At 41.7% G+C, this 22,626-nt stretch overlaps 1 protein-coding gene across 1 annotated transcript in view; it reads right to left on the bottom strand.

The window, feature by feature from the left end:
* Positions 1-22,626, bottom strand: part of myo6a (myosin VIa) — a 164,644-nt gene that overhangs the window by 2,840 nt on the left and 139,178 nt on the right. Inside the window, exons 29-34 of the mRNA XM_028605164.1 lie at positions 22,151-22,189; positions 19,479-19,514; positions 18,682-18,720; positions 16,361-16,464; positions 9,696-9,830; positions 2,611-2,829 (exon numbers count right to left, since the gene is read on the bottom strand). Of these exons, the coding sequence (XP_028460965.1) occupies positions 2,611-2,829; positions 9,696-9,830; positions 16,361-16,464; positions 18,682-18,720; positions 19,479-19,514; positions 22,151-22,189 (572 nt within the window). The remainder of the gene's footprint in view (positions 1-2,610; positions 2,830-9,695; positions 9,831-16,360; positions 16,465-18,681; positions 18,721-19,478; positions 19,515-22,150; positions 22,190-22,626) is intronic.

Here is a 22,626-nt window from a genome sequence, read left to right as displayed (position 1 = left end):
AATTAAAGGAGATTGGTCGATTTCAACCCCTAGCTCTGTTTGTAAGTTTGGAGTGGTTTCTGTCGGTACTATCTGTCAGTTTTGACCTGTCTCTCTTAGTTACGCTGTTATAGATTTAGACTGCCGGGGGACTTCCTTCCTTCGACACACTGAGCCGCTCTCTCCTCTCCCTTTCTATTACCATTTGTGTGCATCCCGTCCCAGAAATGCTTGTTACTAATCCTAGCTTCTGGGGAGTTTACTCCCCGGAGTCCTTATGTTTTTTTCCCCCAGCGTATTTCCTTGGAGAACGTCGGCACCAAGATCCTGGTTCCAGCTGTCGCCGTGGTCCTGCGGCTTCCTGCTGAACCCTGCTGCTTCCCGCTACATCCTGCTGAACCCTGCTGCTTCCTGCTGAACCCTGCTGCTTCCCGCTACATCCTGCTGAACCCTGCTGCTTCCTGCTGAACCCTGCTGCTTCCTGCTGAACCCTGCTGCTTCCTGCTGAACCCTGCTGCTTCCCGCTACATCCTGCTGAACCCTGCAGCTTCCTGCTGAACCCTGCTGCTTCCTACTACGTCCCTCTATGCTCTGCAGCGCACTGATATAACATGAACTGCTACGACTACCATTTGAAGTCACTGTTCCATTATTAATGTGACTATTATCGCCACTGTTCATCACACCCCCAACCGGCCCGTCAGACACTGCCTACCAAGAGTCTGGGTCTGTCCGAGGTTTCTTCCCAAGAGAGAGTTTTTCCTTGCCACTGTCGCACTGCTTGCTCTTGAGGGAATTACTGGAATTGTTGGGGCTTTGTAAATTATAGAGTGTGGTCTAGACCTACTCTATCTGTAAAGTGTCTCGAGATAACTCGTGTTATGATTTGATACTATAAATATAATTGAACATAAATTGCCTACACAGAGTTATCCTCCTGCTAGCGTTAGCACCCAGGAGGCAGAAACCGGGCAAGTTTTAAACGTGCTTTTAGCCTCTTAACATGTTCGACATGTCATTAACAGTGCGTAGCCATGTGCAGTTATCCCTTCCGAGTGAACACAGTGAATCTGACTGCAGTAGATGTGAAAGAAATGCATAAAAGTTGTGCTAATTCAGCTCTGTTTAGTTCTGGTGTTGAGATGGCAGTAAGACGAGTCCTTCGGGACCGTCTACAAACTACAACACCGAAAAGAGATACAAAAACATTTTCAAAAATAGGTTGCTTATTTTTTAAAAGTGCTGTAGTACAACTAGCAGGATAAGTTATAATTGAGGTAAGTTTGGAGACACTACCTTATTTAAATCATTAAATTAATAAATATTTTAGTTTAGTATCTCTTTTCGGTGTTGTAGTTTGTAGACGGTCCCTAAGCACTTGTCTTATTGCAGTCTCACCACCAGAACTAAACAGAGCTGAATTAGCACAACTTTCATGCATTTCTTTCACATCTACTGCAGTCAGATTCACTGTGTTCACTCAGAAGGAATCACTTCACATGGGTAGGCACTTGTAATGACATGTCGAACATGTTAAGAGGCTAAAAGCACGTTTAAAACTTGCCCAGTTTCAGTCTCCTGGGTGCTAACGCTAGCAGGAGGATAACACGCTGTAGGCAACACCGATTGTTTGCTACTGACAGCACTCCAAATTTACAACCAACAGAGCTACGGGTTGAAATCGACCGGAATTCTCCTTTAATTCAACCAAACCAGAGTGGGGATTGTTGGAACGGTAACACTTTACTTTGAAGGTATCTGCATATGAGTGACATGACATATGAACCCGAACCATAACTTGTCATGACAAAAACTGAATGACATGTTTATGACTTGTTTATAATGTGTATGACATATTCATGACAGTGTCATGTCACTCTTATGTAGATACCTTCAAGTAAAGTGTGACCGTTGGAACAGTGGAAAGATGAACCAAGACGGCTTTTGGTAGTTTTATTTCATTTCTGTCCACTTTGAATGAAGTGTGTTTTACGATGATAAAATTCCTGATTATTTACATGGAGTCTGGTGGAGTTTGGGGATGGTGATTTCTTCTTCAGTTAAAAAATTATCTTTTAGATTGACGAACATGGTCAGTATAAATTTTCTAAGCACAAACGGACATTTGGAAAAACAGAAAAATGGGTGCAAATATCACATTTTTCAGTTTTTTCCACCTTCACAAATTAAAAAATGTGATCTTTAACCTGTTTTTCCAATTTTAGGCCGAACAAGGGAGAGAATACCATTGCAGTATTGAATAATTGGAGCCCAGACGCAATTTTGTAATTTTCTAAATTTCTGATCCTCTGAATAACAAACAGAAAATTGGAAAAACAGTTTAAAGATCCAACTTTTTTATTTGTCAAGGCAGAAAAAAATAGAAAATTGGATATTGGAACCCATTTTTCTGTTTTTCCAAATATCGGTTTCTGTTTAGAAAATTGAACTGATAAGTGTTACGCTGACCGAACATCATAAATGGTTCAATTCAAAGGGGATCCAAAAACGTTCACTACCATGCATATCTTGGCCCAAGGTCCCACTGGAAGGGGAGGGACTTTGCCTCTCTATCGTCCAATCATAGCTTTCGCCTCAGTCTAGTTAATTCCTCTTCCTCTCTGTACTGACCTGCCACCAGAACGATGGGATGTTTATCGGGATGCAGCTCCATCTGCCGGGCGATCCAGGGCCCGTCGAAGTGTGCGTACCACCAGCCCTTCTTCTTGTTCTGGGGGTCCTTGTACTGGTCGCCCGGCCGGATGAACGGGATGCGGAAGTAGCGCTGCTGCCGGTTCATGGCCACCTCGTACTGCCGGGCCGGGATGGGCGGGGCCGGGTTCTGCTGCGCTGCTCGTTGGATGCAAAAGAGAAGGGAGAAAGTTAGGCATCTTCTTCCATGGATGATAGCAACCAATCAGGAGCCAGGAGCCATGTTTACATGCAGCCTGGGGGGGCAGTTAAAGGGATTTACTCAGCAACAGCAGCCTTCTCCCTGTTCATCAACCTGTGTGTTAACTCAGTCTCTTTAAATCATCAATGACCTGCCCTGCTGAAGTGCCCTCGAGCTAAATATCAACTTCAGCCACTCCTGTAGGGTTAGTCTGACCTTTTTACCGCGAGGCCAGAGAATTTCCCTTCATAGGAAAATATAAGTATTGCACAATGAAAGCCTGAAATGTCAGCGTGCTGCATCTCAGTGATCGTAGGGAACTCAGTTCTCTACTTGGAACTTCTACTTCCAAAGAACTGTCGTCTGTTAGATTTGGAAAAACTTTCACATTTTTCCAAATGTAACATTGTGTGTAATAAAAAAAATAATTGAGTAACACTTTACTTGAAGGTATCTACATAAGAGTGACATGACACTGTCATGACACATGAACCCTAACCCTAAGTTGTCATGCCAAAAACCGAATGACACTGTCTGACAGAAGCGTTATGTCATAATTGTTTAAGACTTGTTTATAATGTTCATGACAGTGTCATGTCACTCTTATGTAGGTAACTTCAAGTAAAGTATAACCCAAAATAGTTCTTTCCATTTTTCTCCTATTTTTAAAGGTTTTTGTCACTTTTTTTGAGTTTTTTTGGCACTGTGTCCTCATCATATCGCAAAAGACTAAGAGTTAATTAAATAAATATATTAAGTATAAAGATATTTAGTATGTAATATAGTAAGTATGAATATAAAGTATATCTCTCCAGCTGTTTAAAAGTAACTAAGTAACTTTTACTCTGAGTACATTTTAAATGAGCTACTTTTTACTTTTACTTGAGTAGATTTCTATACCGATAATTTTACTCATACTTAAGTAAAAGTTCCTCAAAGTAATAGTACTTTTACTTAAGTGGAATATGTTTGTGCCCTTTCCACCAAACAGAAAAATAAAGCTTCTGAAGAGCTTTAAAAGGTGGCCGGGTTGGCTCAGTGGTGGAGCAGGCGCACATATACATAGAGTTTTATGCCTCGAAGCTGAAGTCCAGGGTTGTCCAGAGTCCGACCCGTGACCATTTCTTGCTTGTACCCCCCTCTCTCTCTCTCTCCCCCTTTTCTCACCTAGCTGTCCTGTCCATTAAAGGCGGAAAAGCCCAAAAAATAATCTTCAAAGAGCTTTAAGAGGTACATTTTCATCCATTCTGAAGCTGTTAATACACAGGTGAATGCGCAGGAACAAAAGCAAACCAGTCAGCTCCAGCCCGTTGAGACATCCGTACATTTCCCTTCTTAAACATCCGTTCATTCCTTCTGACTGCATGCAAACATTAGGCCCCGCTCCGCTGTTCTCGGATCAGCTTTCAACATTAAAGGCTACATTTACATCGCTACATTTAGGTTCAGAAAGGAATATCTTCTGCTACGTTTCCCCCTCTCATTCCCCCTGCTCTCTGGCATTTCCCCCTCTCATTCCCCCTTGCTCTGGCGTTTCCCCCTCACATTCTCCCTGCTTTTCCCCTGAGCATGTCAAACACTTCTAAAGGGGGGAGAGGGGGTTGTAACCATCCCTCCTGTAAATTAAAATGACGCCTCTGCTCCTGTGTATGCCCAGTATACCAGAATATTGATGAGATATGAGGTCTGGGCGTGTTTAGATAAAAACACTCGGTGCACCGAGAACGATTTTGGTTCAAAATTCCACTTAAAAACCAAAACGTAGTGATGTAAATGTAGCCAAAGGGTCCATGTTTAAGTGGGTGAGTCCTGCCGTTAGAGGAGCGCCAGGGAAGGAAATCAGCCAGACATGAAGCAAGGCAGATGTTTAGGACGGGGTTTGCATACTCATGTGGAACATAAAACATACAGCATTTGCATTTTCCTACACAGTGGAGCGTGAAATAAGAACCGACAAAGACACAAAGCTCCTCTACATGATAAAGAGATTCGGGCTGCACAAATGCTCAGTTTGATCTGGTTTTCAGTTTTAAAATCAAGGAAATGTGCATGAAAAATCTCTTGTTTCCACCTCAACTCAGCTTGCTAAAAGGTTAAAGTCACATTAGGTTAAAAGAAACTTAATCTGTTCCACGATTCAAAAGCAAAGCAATGGAAACGAGAGAAATCTTCTTTTACGTTAAAAAAAAAATATTTTAAAACTGATTCCAAGATTTGAACACCTTGTAAAATGAAACAGCGGTCTGTTTCAGGGCAACACCACCACCACCAAAACGGCGCCCTGCTGCCACACCACCTTCCAAAAGGGCGAGCAGCGCCTCCCCCAAACCAACGACTTTCAGAAAGGGAAAAGAAAATCCCCCAAAACTTCACCAACAAAAAAAATCAGCCGGTTTTGTTCAGAAAAAGCAACCAGAAATGCAGAACTATTCTTCCCGAGAGGCGCTTGAACGCAGCTCCCCGCTGGAAGCTCTCAGGCCCTTGATTACTGCTTGTCCTACTTCCTGGCTTTCAGAGGTCCTCTAGCGAGTCTTTGAGGGATCCAGAGCTGCTTTCAGGGTTTTACCCCTCGGGTTGTCTTCTTGTCCACCCTGCACCTTTTGGTTTTTCCTGGGTCAAACTTTTAAATTACATTAAAACTCATTTTTCAACGCTTTGGTCAACATTATTGATCCAAAGGAATATCTTCTGCTATATTTCCCCCTCTCATTCCCCCTGCTCTGGTGTTTCCCCCCTCTCATTCCCCCTGCTCTGCAACAATTTGTGCCTTTTCTGCATCAATTTATGGTGCAAATGTCTTTATTTACCTTTTTACCTAAACAAATCTACAGCCAAGGTAGGAAACTACACTGAAATGTATTTATTTATCTATCATGTATGTATTTAGTTAGTCTGCTTTCACTAGAGAGTTGAAAGAGACAAACATTCAATTTGATAACTGTCTTGACAAAACTAAAAGCCTAAAAACAGCAGATTTAATCCAGGGTTACAGCTTCGGCCTCCAGACAAACATCGGTCTGCGCTCGCCGCCGGTACGGAGACAGATTGGTAGTCAGCGCTGGAAGCCTCGTGTGGCTGAATGGGCTGTTACGGATTCTAAAATCTTCAGTCTGGAGTGAATGGAGTGAAGCGTCTGCTCGCTCCGCTGCTGCTGCTGCTTCAACGATGACACCTTTTACAACATTTCTCTCCCAATCAGCGAGCGCGGCGGCCTTTTTTCCCTCCCCGTCACCCTCCTGTAAACGTGACGCTATCAAAACACAAGACAAACGTGTGGGAGTGTCAATAGCAGGCGCCTTAAGGGCTCGGAGGAAGCACCTCGGCTCGTTATCCGAGCTTTAAAGCCGTCTCACAAATGGGCCCGGAGCTGGCACCACTGCACCGAGACGAAGAAAAAAACGGCAGCTCCGCGCCTCAAAATCACTCAAATAATCTCTTCCACACAGGTCTGTCTCAACAGGGGGGGCTGTTGCCTTGGAAACCCATCCCCTTTTTACTCCTCCACCGTAAGGGAAAGTTTTCCATCCAAGTGAGCAGCAAGGAGAAAAGTCCATTTTAAGGAGGATAGATAGAAACACACAAGAAGTTGGGTCCAAACCAGTTCAATGATAGCCAGACAGGCTACCATCAATCCAAGAATGGCGATAGTGGCAGCTTTTAAAAAGAATAAAGGTCATATAAACGGTTTGCCAGATTTAGAGTCTACACAAAAAAAAATGGGGGAAGTACCCAAGGTCTTTAGAGGGCTCCTATGATGCCATGTACTAGGGATAGACGTATGCAATATGCTTACGTTGTTACCACATATACATATTATGTTTATTTGGTTTACAGTTGGTTGTTTACTTTGTTGTTATTTCATTGTATTCCCGTCCAAATACTGGGAATTACTGGTTTAGGGGGTACATGGAAAGATTGTTGACCCTCCTGTTGTCCTCGGGTCAAATTTGACCCATTTTCAAAAAGTTTCTATACCAAATTTTCAAAAGTAATAAAGTGGATGGCTCCCTACAATGCTCTTCGCAAGTTTTATTACATTTTATAGCATTTGAAAGAAAAATTATAATAGAATGTTGAAAAAAGTGACAAAAATGTTGGAAAAAAAACACGCAAATGTCAAAAAGTTGCATAAAAAACAACAAACTTTGAGAAAAGTGACAAAAACATCGGTGGAAAAGCAACAGAAGTGTCGAAAAAGACCAAAACGTAAAAAAAAAAAAAGAAATTACCATTTTGACCCAGAAGAACAAAAGGTTTCATGGTCAACGGGTTAAGTAATACTTTCGAAAAATTATTGATTGTAGAAATGATGATGTACTTAAAGGTATAGTGCGTAGTTTCTGTCGCCCGACAACTAAACTTTTGGCGCATCCACATGATACAAGTCTTCTAATCTAGTCGTCATGCACTAAAGCTTTAAAAAAATAAATAAAATAAAATAAATACATTTACTGTATACATTCAAAATCCATCCACATCTTTGAGTTTAGGAGGTGAATAAAGAAATTGGTGTTTTGTGTTAAAAATAAATAAATGTTAATCCTAAAAAGTGAGCAGTAAGTGAGGCGAACAGTGATCCCAGTTAGGAGCAGCCCTGTACCATTGTTTGGGGGGTGGGGGGGAGGGGTTAGGGTTAATGAGGAGAAGGAAGGAGAGGTGCAGCTCTGCGGTTAGTAGCGTCTCACTCTGGAGGACCACTTACATGCTGTTTTCACAGGAGGTGCATGATCTGAAAGAAGACATGCCAGGTTACACGAAGAACGCAGTGATGCAACACAGCAGCAACAGTGGAGCCGGTGACAGACGTGATCACATGACATGACACAGAGAAACAGTCCATATACACCATGACATATACAGCTTAACATGGCTGCTAACTATTGGTGGAAATCCCAAGTTTTATCACGATACAATATTATATAGAGTATTTCGACAACGATACAATATTTGGACTCCCGTTAATAAACACTTGTGTGTCGGCGAGGCCGATCAGCCGCCCGACAAAGCCCCGCGGCTCTCAGATGGAAGCGGAGGGATGAGAGTGGGTGTGTGGCTCGCAATCCAATCAGTAGTCTGAGCAGAGCACACAATAAGAGCTCTCTGTCGTCATGACAACTCGACGTGTGGCACAGGGAGGTGAGAGGCGAGAGACAGAGTCCACTTGTTCCACGTGTCTAAACAACGAGCAAGGGTCACCGTTCAGTTCCTTTAATATGCAATTTAAATGTGAAGGTTTTGTCCACATTTAAAGGGTAACTTTGTTTTGTTGTTCAACTTGGACCATATTGTCCTATGTTTTTGTGTCTAAGTGACTGATGGGAACACCAATATTTGAAATTGGCGAGAAACAAGCTGCAATGTAACGTCAACGGGCAATTACGCACTTCCACTTTCCGTCCTCTGACAGACAGACTCAGATTATTATTCTAAGTGTCTAACAACATTATGGAATGGATCCCTACAGAGAGATAGACCTTTTTAATTACAGAGTAAGATAATATTTGTTTAACTTGAAACATTCAGGAAATCAGTATTGCCAAACTCACCAGATTACATTTAAAAAAACAGTAATTTTTCATTGTAAAACACACTCTATTCAAAGTCTTAAGAAACAAATTTAAACTATCAAAATTCATCTTAGTTCGTCTTTCCACTGCTCCAACAATCACCACTCTGGTTTGGTTGAAATAAAACCTTAATTCACCCATTTACATGTGGAGATATGCTGGCTCTATACACGCTAAAAGTCCTGATTATTTACATGGAGTCTGGTGGAGATATGCTGGCTCTATACACGCTAAAAGTCCTGATTATTTACATGGAGTCTGGTGGAGATATGCTGGCTCTATACACGCTAAAAGTCCTGATTATTTACATGGAGTCTGGTGGAGATATGCTGGCTCTATACACGCTAAAAGTCCTGATTATTTACATGGAGTCTGGTGGGTTTGGTGATGGTGATTTCGGGGCTGTTTCATGTTAAACTAAAAGGATCTTACTCTTTAACTAAAAGGTCTATCTCTGTAGGGATCCATCCCATAATGTTGTCAGACACTTAGAATAATAATCGGAGTCTGTCAGCGGCAAAAACTGAACTTTTAGTGGACACTTACCGACGCTGAACATGTGTCCTGTAGGGTTACATTAAAGCCCGGTTCACGGCTGCCGGTTACAGCGTTCTCGCTCAATACTGGAGCAGTTTTAAAGATTTGGGTTCATAATAGTCACTTAGACATAAATGCATGGGGAAACTGTACTGTGAAACATCAACCTGTAACACAATGTGTGACATAACATCAGGGGCCAGGTGTGTAAATGCATATTCCCCCACACATTAACTGGTGTTTATAAAAAGTGCAGCTCTTTGTTTGTGCACACCTCAGAAATAAAAAACAAGAATATGAAAAACAACATGAGAAACATTGTAGATTTAGGTTCATTTTCACTGAGCGCTTTTAAATTATTTTAAATCAACGCAATCTCCGATTGCAGTATTTTTCCGAGACATTCGCAATTCCAAGATTTTTCCAGGATTTTCGAGCAGGATTTTGGAACTGAGAAAGAACGTCTTTAATGTACAAGTGTATACACCCCCCGCCCCAACACGTACTCTAAATAACTAACTAAATAACAAGTGTTCTCAAAAAGCTTCTCAATAGGAACAGCAGAGGACAATTTGTACCGTAAATGCAGCTTGAACAGCATCTCACAGCAGACAAATATCAAATAAAACCTTTTGGTTCTCAGTTTCCTGAACAGAAAAGAACCCACTCATCCTTATTGAAACATCCAAGCAGTGCAGTAATGGGATGTGTTGTCGTACCGTAGTCGGTGACAGATTTCGGCGCTCGCTGCGGCTCCGTCTCCGTGTTCCTCTTCTTGTTCTTTGACTTCCAGGCGTGGTAGACTTTGAGCCGGCGGTGGAACTCCTCTCTGCAGGCGGCCAGCAGCTCGATGTCTGCAGGACACGGATTCACAAAACCAGTGAGAACAAATATGGAAACTATCACTAAGCAAATGTCAGAACTGTACTTTTTTTTCCCTCAACAAGGCGTCCTTTGAGAAGACAGAATTTCCTTCCAGGAGGTTTGCGTTCGTACCAGCAGAAACAACTATTCTATCCCTGACTTCTAGCTTTCTACTTTAGTTCTGTTACTTTCAGTTTCTCCTGCAAAACTTGGGATGCGTTTCACTACTAGTTCCACTTCCCCTCGGTCACTTCCCCTCAACCCTTGTTCACTTCAGTTTTTTCAGACAAATGGAACAACGCTTATGGGGATCCCCCCCCAAGGATAGGGCAAGTTTACAACCACTAATGAAACGCAGCGTTAGTGTTGTTAAGTGCTAAAACTGACTGAGGTTGGTGGCTAACATGGCTTTGCACTGCGGAGGAAGGTCTGGTTAGTCCACACAGCATTCTAGGATGGAAAAAAAACGTGCTCTGGTTTATTGGCATTTCTTTAAACCAATCACAATCGTCTTGGGCGGTGCTAAGCTCCGGATTGAGCCATGGTTCCTCTGCTAAATAGCCTCTGGAAGGAACTTGTTTTGGTGGAACATGTGTACGTTCAAAAGTAGTTTTAGTTGCGCAACAGAAAACTCTGATTGGACAGATGGTCTAGCTAGCTGTCTGGATTTACCCTGCAGAGATCTGAGGAGCAGTTAACCATAGTCCTCACAAATCCACCGGAGGTTAGAACGCCAACACAAAGAAAGAGGAAGGGGACGGACAGCAGACAGAATTTCCGGTGGTACCCGAACAATTCTGGAAATGAAACGTCGTCGATACAGACCACTGTGAAAGTTATGCCGCATTTCCACTGCACGGTACAGCTCCGCTGGACTCGTTCTGTTTTGAATTTTTCGTAACACTTTACTTGAAGGTATCTACATAAGAGTGACATGATAAGGTCATGAACCCTTAACCCTAACCCTAACTTGTCATGACAAAACCTGAATGACACTTACTAAAAGAAGCGTTATGTCATAAAATTTGTCACTTGTTGATAATGTTTATGACACGTTCATGACAGTGTCATGCCACTCTTATGTAGATACCTTCAAGTAAAGCGTAACCACATTTTTTATTAGCAAAAGTTTTGGATAGTGGCTGGTACTTTTATTTGTACCACCTCTGTCGAGAATCCAAACCAGCGGAGCCGAGAAGGTGGAGTTAAAACACTACAGACCACTGATTGGTCAGAGAGAGTCACGACACAAGACCTGGCATTTAGAAATAGCCAAGCTAGTGTCAATAGCAACCACAACGGCGGCTTGCAAAACTGCGCTGTACACTTGACAAGAGTGCAGACATTCCTCCGTTTGGTTGCCGATGAAAGGATCCAGCGAGTATCACGTTGTAGATGATGTTACGTCAGTGTCACACGCCGTAACTATGGCGATCAGCTGAGAATCCCGCCTATGCTGAGGAGGAATTATCCGCAGTGGAAAACGAAATAGAGAAAAGTACTGGTACACCAAAAAAACATTTATGTATTTTTTAAGTACATCATCATTTCTATAATTAATAATTTTTCTAAATTAGCTGAGTTACTTAACAATCTTCCCATGTACCCCTGTTTGGGAATGACTGCTCTAAAATAACTATGTCTGCAGCACCAATAAGATTTCCCTTGACTGGAATTGACCACGACTTCATGGTGGTGTTAATGATAAACCTGTTAAACCTCCAGCAATTATTACTGTCAGATATATATTGACTTTTGTTCATTTTCTCTCCAAACTGCCTCACCGTTCATTAATATCCTTACAGATGAATCAATACAGTGTGTGTGAATGTGCACTCACACGCACATGGACCGGCTAACAAAAAGACGTTTTAAACACCTCGCAGGATTATGATAAAACATTTAATCAGGATGACATTCAATTTACTCAATGCATTCGAAGCGCAAGAGCTAAAAGCGTGCTACGAGATGCTTAATGCACGCCGAGTGCTGAAGTAACCTGAACAAAAGTACTTTGGAGGCTGAAACTTCAATTTAGAGTGCAGAGCTGAACTCCCGGCAGAATAAATCAGAAAGTAGCAGGTGTCAACAACCCCTCGTCTGTGGCTCCGTTATGTTTTATTCTGCAGATGATCATGAGCGGCGGCCGTGACCGCATCAGTATTCAGTCTGGTCCTGTGTCTGGGAGGCGAGCTGAGCGGCGTGTTAACAGCCAACACAGTCGCTGCTGTTTGTCCATGTGCGGTCGCCCTGCAGGCCTTTGCTTCTGCACACGTTCGTTTCTGCCGCTGGGCGTCCGCCCTCCTCGTCCTTCACGCTTCCTGCTGCGTGAGATAAGGACCGCTGAGCTCTCGGGTCAAACTCAACATAATGAGAGGATAACAGAGGAAAGGTGGGAGATATTCTCCCCTGGCTCTTTGCTTTCCCCCTATATTGACTCATAATCAGCCAGAGGAGGGAGAATTATTTGGACATCCACCAACATATCAGTGTGCTGCCGTTTTAACCTTTGACCTCCTTGTGAACAAACAATTTGTTGTTCTTCATTTCCATCTTTTACTTTCCACGCTTCAAAAATACAAGCAAAGGTCCTGGATTCAAAATGTTACTCAAAGCAATAGTTTGACGTTCTGACGTCATACGATGAATATGAAGCTACAGCCGGCAGCTAGTTAGCTTGGCATAACAGGGTTTCTCCTGCATAGAGGAATTTTTGGTGATCATGAGCACCAATGTCTATGACTTCCAGCAGTCAACTCCCATCCCCTCTCTCCGCAATATGGCATCAGTAATAAATTTAGACAGTTTCATAACCGTCTGAAAACTCCTTGTAGTCGCGGTGAATAGTTGTCCACTTCCGTGTTTTGGTACAAATCCTTTTACATTTGGAATTTTGTGTTTTCCTTCACATATACAGTACAGTAAAATGACATTTTCACCGACAAAATGTATCAGTACGCAAGAAATGAAGTAATTGACGCTAAAAATTTCCTGGGGAGAGACATCCAGATCCAACGCTTAATATGTGTTCATCCGATGGCCCATTCTGAGCCAGGAAAAACCCTGCGTAAAGACTGAACACAGTGGAAAACAGCGCTGTCCAAAATTACCAAATGGTGTGTATTTCATGCCGAACACAAAGCTAATTTTCCATTGTAGGCTGTATGGTAATCACATACAAAGTCAACTCAAAGACTTCTTCCAAGTTTAAAATGTCCAACTCGCGCGAGAACTTTGTGTGACTGTTTCCCGAAAGCCATTCATTGTTAAGAAACCCCCAAAAAAGAATGGCGATCTCTTCCTGTTCCATCTACCGATGCCAATCCAAATCTGACTTTTCAACTCAATGAGGTCACATTAAAATCCTGACGTTTTAAAATCAAAGTGGTAATGACTCAGCAATACTAGCCCCGTATCTATATAAAAGACTGCCATCTACTTTCTAAATGTCAGTGTGAAGGCTGAGTAGCTCGCAGCAGACAGATTTTTTTTATCACGACACTCTCTGGTTGTATTTTGAAGCAATACACCGGGTACGGCTGTGGTAGCATCACGATGAGTTTTTGTAAAATGAGTCTCTCTCTGTTCCGCTCGACCAGCGATTCACTCCCACATGAGAGAAGTGGCCATAAAATGAGGCAGAGTTCACAGAAATAAAGAGTAAGTGGTGTGGAAAGTGAAGCTGTGGCAGATATTTCTGTCAAAGCTGACCATTTGGTGGGAATGAGACTAAAATACTTGTGATGTATCAATTATGAGAGCCTTGCAGTGTTAGGATAAGAACATAGTTTATCTGAACAGCAGCGTTAAATGAAAAGTCAAGGGGTCATTAAAAATAAAACCGGTTCATCCTCTTTGGAGGTGGAATGTGATCAACCAGTTCAGTGGCTTGGCCGTCCGTCAGATATCTTGATGTACAAAATGGACATTTTCACCCTTGGACACAGGTTCAAGTGCCCGACATAAAAAATGTTTAAACCTTTTAGGGATAATCCCCTGAAGATCAAGAATATACATAGCAAATTTTAAGGAGGACTGGTCATTTGTTTTTCAAGATAAGGATACCATGTCATGGACCAAAGCAGTTTTCAAGTTTTGACCTGATTGAGACGCTGCGGGAGAAGTCATTCAAATGTAGGGCTGGGTACCAAAAAAGTGCCTCATCATTCAATACCCCATTTCAATACCTAAGGAGTAAATCTCATCAGCGTCAGTGAGCCAATAAGAACACAGCATGCTTCTACCAATATCTAATAATGTCTGTGATTGGCTATCTACAGTTACACGTCGTAGAGACACGCAAGAAAAAAAATCTACGTAACACAGAGACGGGGCTCAAGCAGTAGGAGCTGAAACATAAATACAAATGTTTGTGCCGTAATGTGTAATGTTGTTATTTCTTTCTTTTGTTAAAATGGATATTATAAACATGGTATTGAGAAAAGTATCAAAGTCACGGTGTTGGTATTGGTATTGACATGTTATCAACGATACCCAGCCCTTTTTAAATGAAACCAGTTCATCCTCTGAGGAATAAGATATAATATGTATCATAGCAATCTTCCTGTTATAATAGGAAACATGTTGTGTACAAAGTTGACATTTTTACCCGAGGAAAGTTCATTTTAAGAAAATCAAAATGGTTCATCCTCAAATTTACTAGTTTTAGATGTCATATTTACAAGTGATAGTTTTGGTCTAATGTTAATGGAAAGACATTTAGATTCATCCTCTGAGGATTAAGAATATCCATGAAAAGATTTTCATAAAACGTTTTTTAATGCACAATGTAATTAATAAAGTTGCTATTGGATATATCATAGGGTCAATGAAATGAAACTGGTTCATCCTCTGGGGAGCAATAATGTGCTCCACAATTTTCATTCGCAGATAAGATAATTAGAGCTGCAAAGATGAATCGATTACTTAGCAACCTATTAAATTAACCACCAACTATGTCAATAGAAATATATAGTCCATTCAGAAAAATGCTCAGTTTTTTTTTGTGATTGTTGCGGGCAAAAATCTTTGATTATGCGGCACGTTTTTTTAAAAAATGTGATGGAATATGCGGGATATTTATGGAATTTTCTGGGATGCAATTGCGGGAACTTGCAAAAACTGCGTTTTGATGAAATAGAGAAAAAAAAGAGATTCCCCCAACACCTTGCTTTTCAATGATGTTCACGTCGTGTAATTACGTCACTTCATAACGTTACTATGGCAACAGGGGAAAATGGCTGCTCTTGTGTGAAGTAAACGCAACATTTTTGAACTTTCTGCTAAGATATATGTGACTTTTTTGGACCGAAAATGTGGGGATTATGAAAAGCCCTGCATATTTTGCACGGAAAAATCGGCAATTTATGCGGCAAAAGTGCGGCGTATTTGAAAAAATCCGGCCCCCCGCATAAATTTGCAGACTTTGGCTGATTATGCGTTGAATTATGCAATCGCATAATCACGTTTTTCTGGAGGGACTGACCAAACAACTAATCCATTAATCGAGAATGAAAATCATCGTAATTTGCAACCCTAAAGATATTAAATATTAAGCGTGCAAAGTTTACATTTTGACCTAAGGTTGGGGCTACAGGAAAGGTCAGAGGGTTACCAAAAGTGTTACGGAGGTATCCTCTGGGGATCATGAATACTCATTAGAGTTGAATAAAAATATGACTATTATTTTGAGTTTGTCCTGGAATTAAGTATTTGTCATGGGAGAATTTTGGCTTGAAAGTGGAAGTAGAGCAAAGGTTAGGATGTCAGTAAAGTTATTTGAAATCTTTATCTGGGTACCATGAAAATCAATGTCAAATTTCATGCCAATATGGCAAATATAGCTCTGGACCAGAATGTTAAAACTGACTAATGTTCAAGCCTATTTCTAGTGCGACAACAACTGAACAGGAGTGTTAAATGTTGTCTTTTTTGTTTTCCAATGCCTATTTACGACAAATTCCAGCACCATCCCGTTGGCGTGCACCAAATGTGTTTAGCAGGAATATAGTCTACATCCACAACGTTCCACTTCCGGATTGCTCCGATGTTGCCGAAAATTCTGACGAAAGTCACTCTTATTGTGTTGGCGTTCTAGACTCCGGTGGATTTGTGAGGACTATGGTTAACTGCTCCTCAGATCTCTGCAGGGTAAATCCAGACAGCTAGCTAGACTATCTGTCCAATCAGAGTTTTCTGTTCCACGACTAAAACTACTTTTGAACGTACACACGTTCCACCAAAACAAGTTCCTTCCTGAGGCTATTTTGCAGAGGCACCGTGGCTCCGTTCGGAGCTTGGCCCCGCCCAAGACGATTGTGATTGATTTAAAGAAATGCCAATAAACCAGAGCACGTTTTTCTCCCATCCCAGAATCCTGTTTGGACTAGCCAGACCTTCCTCCACCGCAGCACTGTGGAGGAAGGTCTGGCTGTGCGAGACTAGCAGGAATATGACTGCAGCGTGTCAACATGTCGATGACTCGTACTGCTGTGGTGACAAACCAAACCGTGACACTCACCACATGAGGTATTGATGGCGTCCCGCAGCTCAGCGTACTTCCACTTGCTCAGCTCGTACTTCTTGGCGCCGGCAGCGGCTTTGGACGCCTGAACCTGTGGACCTCTAATATGGGAAACAAGATAAAAAGGGGACGCGGGGAGTCAGCAACAAAGAGCCACGAGCAAGGTGTTGTGGGAAAGCCGGAAGCAGGGAACAGGGAAATTTGCTTCATTCTGAACTTTTGTCAGAAAGGATTTACAAGTAATGTGTTAACTTATAAAGAAGATGGGTGGAGCTTACAGAGATTCAGATGGAATACAACAAACAATTGGAGATAAAGTTCCCAATAATTTGCTGTCAATAGATCAAAAAATGTGGGAGGAGATAGGTTTAAGAAGTTATGCGGTTTTTGCAAAAAGTAGAGTGATGGATGGGCTTCAAAATTGCTACAGTTTGACATTGCAGCATGTACGGTGATTTGTTGTGAATTTTCAAAGTTTAGAATTTTAGATGATGTTGTAGCGCCACCATCAGGACAATTAGCACACAAATTGCACTGATTAAGTATGGCATAGGACTGGACTTGTGTGTAAGGTTTGGTGAGTTTTCAGGCCTGGGAACATGGACCCCTGTAGAGAAGTAATTATATATTTTCCAAGTTTTACTCCATTTTCTGACCACATGACATCTGTTATGTGTTGTTAAAGACTAAAAGGTGGTTCAGAAAGTACCTGAATCGCCTTTTACAGTAAACTCCACCCACCTGAAAGTCATCAACTAACAAGAATTACAGATTCAACACAACACATGTAAGTAACAGTGGTTTGTTGCAGCTGCAGGATCATTGCAGAAGGTGAAAGCGAGGAGAAACAGGGGTGTCAGATTAGCAGCGTTGCAGTCAAAAGGGAAAGAGAAAAATATTGTCTACAAAAGAACTACAGAGGGTCTGAGATTGTTAAAGTGCATGCTGTTTCAGTCGCCGGGAGTCAAAGAGCGCCTCTGGTTTGACGGCGATGAGTGGCAGCTCACTCTGCTAAATTATAAATGACCGTTGGACAGTTTTAAAGCGTAAAGCTCGGCTCCAGCTGTGGGCTTTTGCTGTTGGCATGCTGACAGGCCTGATTAATCCGTGACCGGGATTTCCCCTTTTTAGAACACCGGGAAGTTGGAGGCGGGGCCCTGCTGGCTCTCTAATCCTGTTGGGTTGCTCTGTGTCTCACGCTTGGCAGGGAGAAGCTGTCCTCAGACCTGAGGCGGCTGTACCGCGTTCCCGAGAGGCAAACGTTGGCTTACGGCAGCGAGCTAAGTCACTTCCTGGCGATACTTCCTGACACTGAGTGTTTGAGGCGTATTGAGAGGCGGCCTGAGCCAATTAGTAATCTGATGAGAAAGTGCACTGTCACTCGCAGAGGTGCTGCAGCGGCCGCCCACCAAGAGTCTGGTTCTGTCCGAGGTTTCTGCCTGTTTAAGAGTTTTTTTCTCGCCACTGTCATACCAAATGCGTGCAATTGCTCTAGGGGGTGGGGGTGGAGGGGAATTGTTGGGTCCCTGTAAATGATAGTGTGGTCTAGCCCTACCCTATCTGTAAAGTGTCCTGAGATAACTTCTGTTGTGAATTGACACTATAAATAAAAGTTGAATTGAATTTCTGTGTAGCTTTTACCTGGTCCCGCCTACAATGGTGAATTGATACACCAAAGTAGGTCTATTGTCTCCTCCCCCCCCCCTTGCTGCTTGCTGCTTTTGCGTTCCGATATTTCCTGAAGTTTGCCTCACCGCTGTCACGCTTTGGGTTCTGCTTTCACGGACGGGCGGGGAGGCTTGGACCCCGTCATAACTGCTTGCAGTTTTGTTTTTTGCTTATTCTTGCTTTTTCTTAAAGTGAAATACTTTGTGTCTTTTCAGTTTTTTTTTTTTTTTTTTTTTTGTATGTTTGGTAACTATTAATTTGTTCATTAAAACGTTGGCGTTGCAGACTTGAAACCAGGCGGTTTTTGTTTTGTTCTTTTTTAAACCCAGGAGCAGCTAAAGTATCTGTCCATCACCCTGCAGAGTGTACGGAGAGGTAGAATAAGAAAAACATGTGCAAAGAGAAAATGGTTCAAAATGAACAAGAAGATACAATAACCAGCAGTGGATCTTAAGACTCAGAGGAATTGACTCTGTTAATCAGAATTCTTCAATTACATTTGGATTATCGACAAATCAACTGAACTCTTCAAGAGGATTTCTCAATCATTTATTCTTCTTTTGATCAAAAGTTGTATTGTTGTGGTAAATTGAAGCGGTAGATTGTGTGGAGATTCGGAGAGTCAGTTTGTATGAATGGTTTCTACCCACCTAGACAGAAGTTCAGTCATTTCCTTCGCCATTTCTTCCCTAAAAAAGCATGACGGCCCAAGTTTTAAAAAAAGTCAATTCATGTTGAATGTGGTGTTTTTTTGCATACAACTATTTATACAAATTACGGAGTGCACAGAAAAAATCTGTAGATGAATAACAAGAAGAACAAATCCATATCATATCCATGTTGGATTCTTCAGTCTGTGAAGTTCTTTACTCTTTTACTGTACATCATAAAATATCTATTAGTACTAGCTGAAAGCCAAATGGATTTAAAGTTTTGTTCCTGAGGATGCTTTGCTGCTCGCCTCATATTGGCTTTAACTTTTTATATTCTTAGACAGTTTGTAAGGGAAGAAATATCATAAATACTGCAGCGAAATTTGTAATGAGCCCTGCGATGGAAAGAAAACCCATCTGGTGTGCTTCGATGCACCACTTCAGCATCCTCAAAGTGTGGAACAGTTTAATGTCGCCACGACTACAGCTGACTCGGGACATAAAGCATAAATTTCAACTTTCAGAGGGACTCTGTATGTTGGTCGCTTCAGGGTAAGAGCGGAGACAGAGGTCTGAGGGAGGAGGCTGCCGCTCGACCACCGAGCGCTTTAACTTCCCAGGATGCGGCGTTGAACTACGTTTGACCTCCCGAGCGACACAGATGGTGGAAATCGCTGCAGACTACAGAGGAGTGCATCTGACGTATGAAGCCTCTCTGAATATACCTTAACAAAAGCGACAACATGTCTACGTGTAGCAGGTGTTTGGTGTGTTGGTATTGGGAGGAAACCTACATGGTCAAGCTCTTGAGTACTGTGGTTCCCGCCGTGCTGCAAACAGAAGATTATAGGATTATAAGACGGAGCGCCACCGGACAATAATCACAAAACCAATCAAGAGAAGGGGAAGGTGATTCCTTTTTTTTTTTCTTTCAGAGTCTAAACCAAGAAGTGATTCTTCTTCTGACTCTGATCACAGGACCCGGCCCGAGTTTATCAAACATCTGGAGGGGACATTTTGGACATCAGTGAAAGAGAAAAGTAGAAATGATTCACTTTAACGCCTGCTAAATAAAGCTAAGAGTAAAACGGCTTGGATTTAAAAATGTGCCTCAATCTCCGACATTGGTTAAAAGTGATCTACATTGCGTGCATCTTCTGAGGCATAAACACCAACGACGTTTACATGCACATAATAATCCGTTTTTTTGCCCTTATTCCGAAAAAGACGATATTCCGACTAAGCTGTTTACATGGCTAATGAAAGTGAATATTCCTGTTTACATGCAGCCGTGCAAAATGGGATGTTTTTAAAAGATTACCAGCGGTGGCAGACTAGTTGGAGCGTGCAAACACAGCCTCCCTCTTTCATTCCTACAACCAGCTTCTCTAAGAGGTCGGCTCATATCCAAAAACCTGTTGATAGCCACGTCTTTGATGATGTTTAAAAGTAGCTGTAGTGTTTCTCCTTATCGGGTTTGCAGCCCTGCAAACTGTCGGCTGGTTGGTTTGTGTCCAGCAACCATAGCAACACACAAAGCTGACTGTAAGCCATAAACAGGCAATAAGCATAAACTGACCGTAAACTACGGTAAAAACCCTGATTAAGACGCATATTCCAAATGCGCTGTATACATGTCCAAAGAATGCCTCTAAAAAACAAATAATACCGGAAAAAAGCTGTATAAATTCAGAATATCTATACAGAATATGCCGTTTACATGACCTGTATCAAATTCCCGAATTTTGTCATATTCAGAATAGTGGAATATTGGTGAGCATGTAAACATACTCAATGATCATCACGTTTCGCATCGGTCATTATGAACAAGATGCTGTTGTATTACCTGACGCAAAACACATAATTGGGCTTAGTGCAGATTTATAGCATTGTACAACTTGCAGCTGCTGTTTTCTCGTAAGCCATTAGCTGCTGACACACTGTTCAGAGCGCCAATGACAAGACTACAGCCTCATTTATACAGTTATTATCACGATACTTATTTCCCACCCAGCCTTTGTTCCCCAACTTCAAATTCTGTATAAGTTAAATTCTCATGTGCAATTTATGTAAGAAAAGATTGATACTTGGCATCCGTGTATTGATAACATTGCCGGGGAAATCACGGAAAGTCATTTATGCTCAATGTTAGATCCTGTCTGTACGTTAGATATTTGGACTGAGTCTACTTTCCGTACTCTGCATTCATTTCGTCCGTACTTGTAGACGTTTTAATACTAACCCGCTTCAAATAAAAAATCCAAACTATCCCTTTTAGGAGTAGGACTGTTAATGCTTCTTATTATTTTACCCCTAAGAAGTTTTCTCATAATCCTCAGAAGTTTGATAAACCCAGGCCCAGATCACGTTTCTGTTGGGTGACAATCACGTTGGTGCAACCATTGAAACCGCTAATTACTTTGGACGATAAAAGTTATTCTACCTTAAAGAGTAACTACTATTTTTTCCAACATGGACCCTTTATTCCTATGTTTTTGTGTCCAAGTGACTGATGGGAACAACAGTCTTTGACATTAGTCCAATATTAATAACTAAGTTAATAGGACAATTGTCCAGCTTGTATTTACCTTCACAAAAGTGCTCGTTTTGCCGTTGACAGACTCAGATTAATATTCTTAGTGTCTGACAACATTATGGAAAGGATTTCTAAGGAGTTTGACCTTTCTGTTGAAGAGTAACATCCTTTGCATTCGCTAAACCCACCAGACTCCATGTAAATAAACAGTCATTTTAGCATCGTAACATTTTTTTTAATTAACAGTTTTTGACGCCTTTTTTTCACAGTTTGTTGTTGCTTTTTCCAACGTTTTAAATTGTAAAATCTTTCTTCTACACATTTTCAGAGCTTATTTCTACATCCCTTATTTTCTGATATAAAAAAATTGACAACGGGTCAAAGTGACCCAAAGTCAACACAAGGGTTAAATGGAGTCTGGTGGGTTTAGCGCTAGCGACTTCAGAGCTGGTTAAACACAAAGGTCTTTTAAAGATGTTTTAAAGGTCTATCTCTGAAGGGATCCTTTCCATAATGTTGTCAGACACTTAGAATATTAATCTGAGTCTGTCAGCGGCAAAACAAGCATTTTTAGTGGACGCTAATTGATGATGCATATTTGCCCCATAGGGTTACATTGCAGCCCGGTCTGTGGCTGCCGTTTACAGCGTTCTCACTTAATACTGGACCAATGTCAAAGACTGTTGTTCCTATCAGTCACTTACACACAAACACATAGAAAAATAGGGTCCAGGTTGAAACAAATAGTAGTTACCCTTTAAATAAAAAGGAAAGTGCCTGCTAGTTAACTTGTGCCACTGTTAGTTTAGAGAGCAGAGCGGTGCTTGCTCGGCTGGCAGATTGTTACAGCATGCAGGGGGTGGTTATGGTTTTAAAAAGGGCAGGTGGGATTGGGGGATTAAATCAAAGGGTTGAATCGCCGGGTCTTACGCTGCTCTCTCTGGGGATGATGGAACTGAGGAGCCGTTACTGGGAGGGGAAAAAAAAGAAAGAAGAAAATGGTTAAAAACACAGGATTGAATGGATGGACCATGGTTTCTCCAGAGTCTGAGAGGTTTAAAGATTTAAAATGACAGTTTCTGCTCTGAAATAACTCTGAGAAGTTGCTGAAAAAAACTACCAGAAGCCAAAAGTCCAACAGAAACTTCCAGTCAACAAAATGTCAAACTGAGAAACAGGAAATTGGTCGATTTTTCAGCCTTCCCTGCCACGGCTTCAGGATCATAAAACATTCAGCGTGTGAGTGAATGTTGAACCCACACTGAACATAAAGCATCATATCAGCTCCTGTTGAATAATAAGTCACTCTATGCTGTCAAACCTGAACCCACTGGAACGTGACAAATATACCGTTTGGTAAATGATGAATGATACTGAATTGAAGCCGAAGGTTCACAGTCAGCTAC

Source organism: Perca flavescens, chromosome 18 (genome assembly GCF_004354835.1).
Source record: "Perca flavescens isolate YP-PL-M2 chromosome 18, PFLA_1.0, whole genome shotgun sequence".
Lineage (NCBI taxonomy): Eukaryota > Metazoa > Chordata > Actinopteri > Perciformes > Percidae > Perca > Perca flavescens.
The sequence above is the reverse complement of the archived record's forward strand: the minus strand, read 5'-3'. Positions and strand labels throughout refer to the sequence as shown.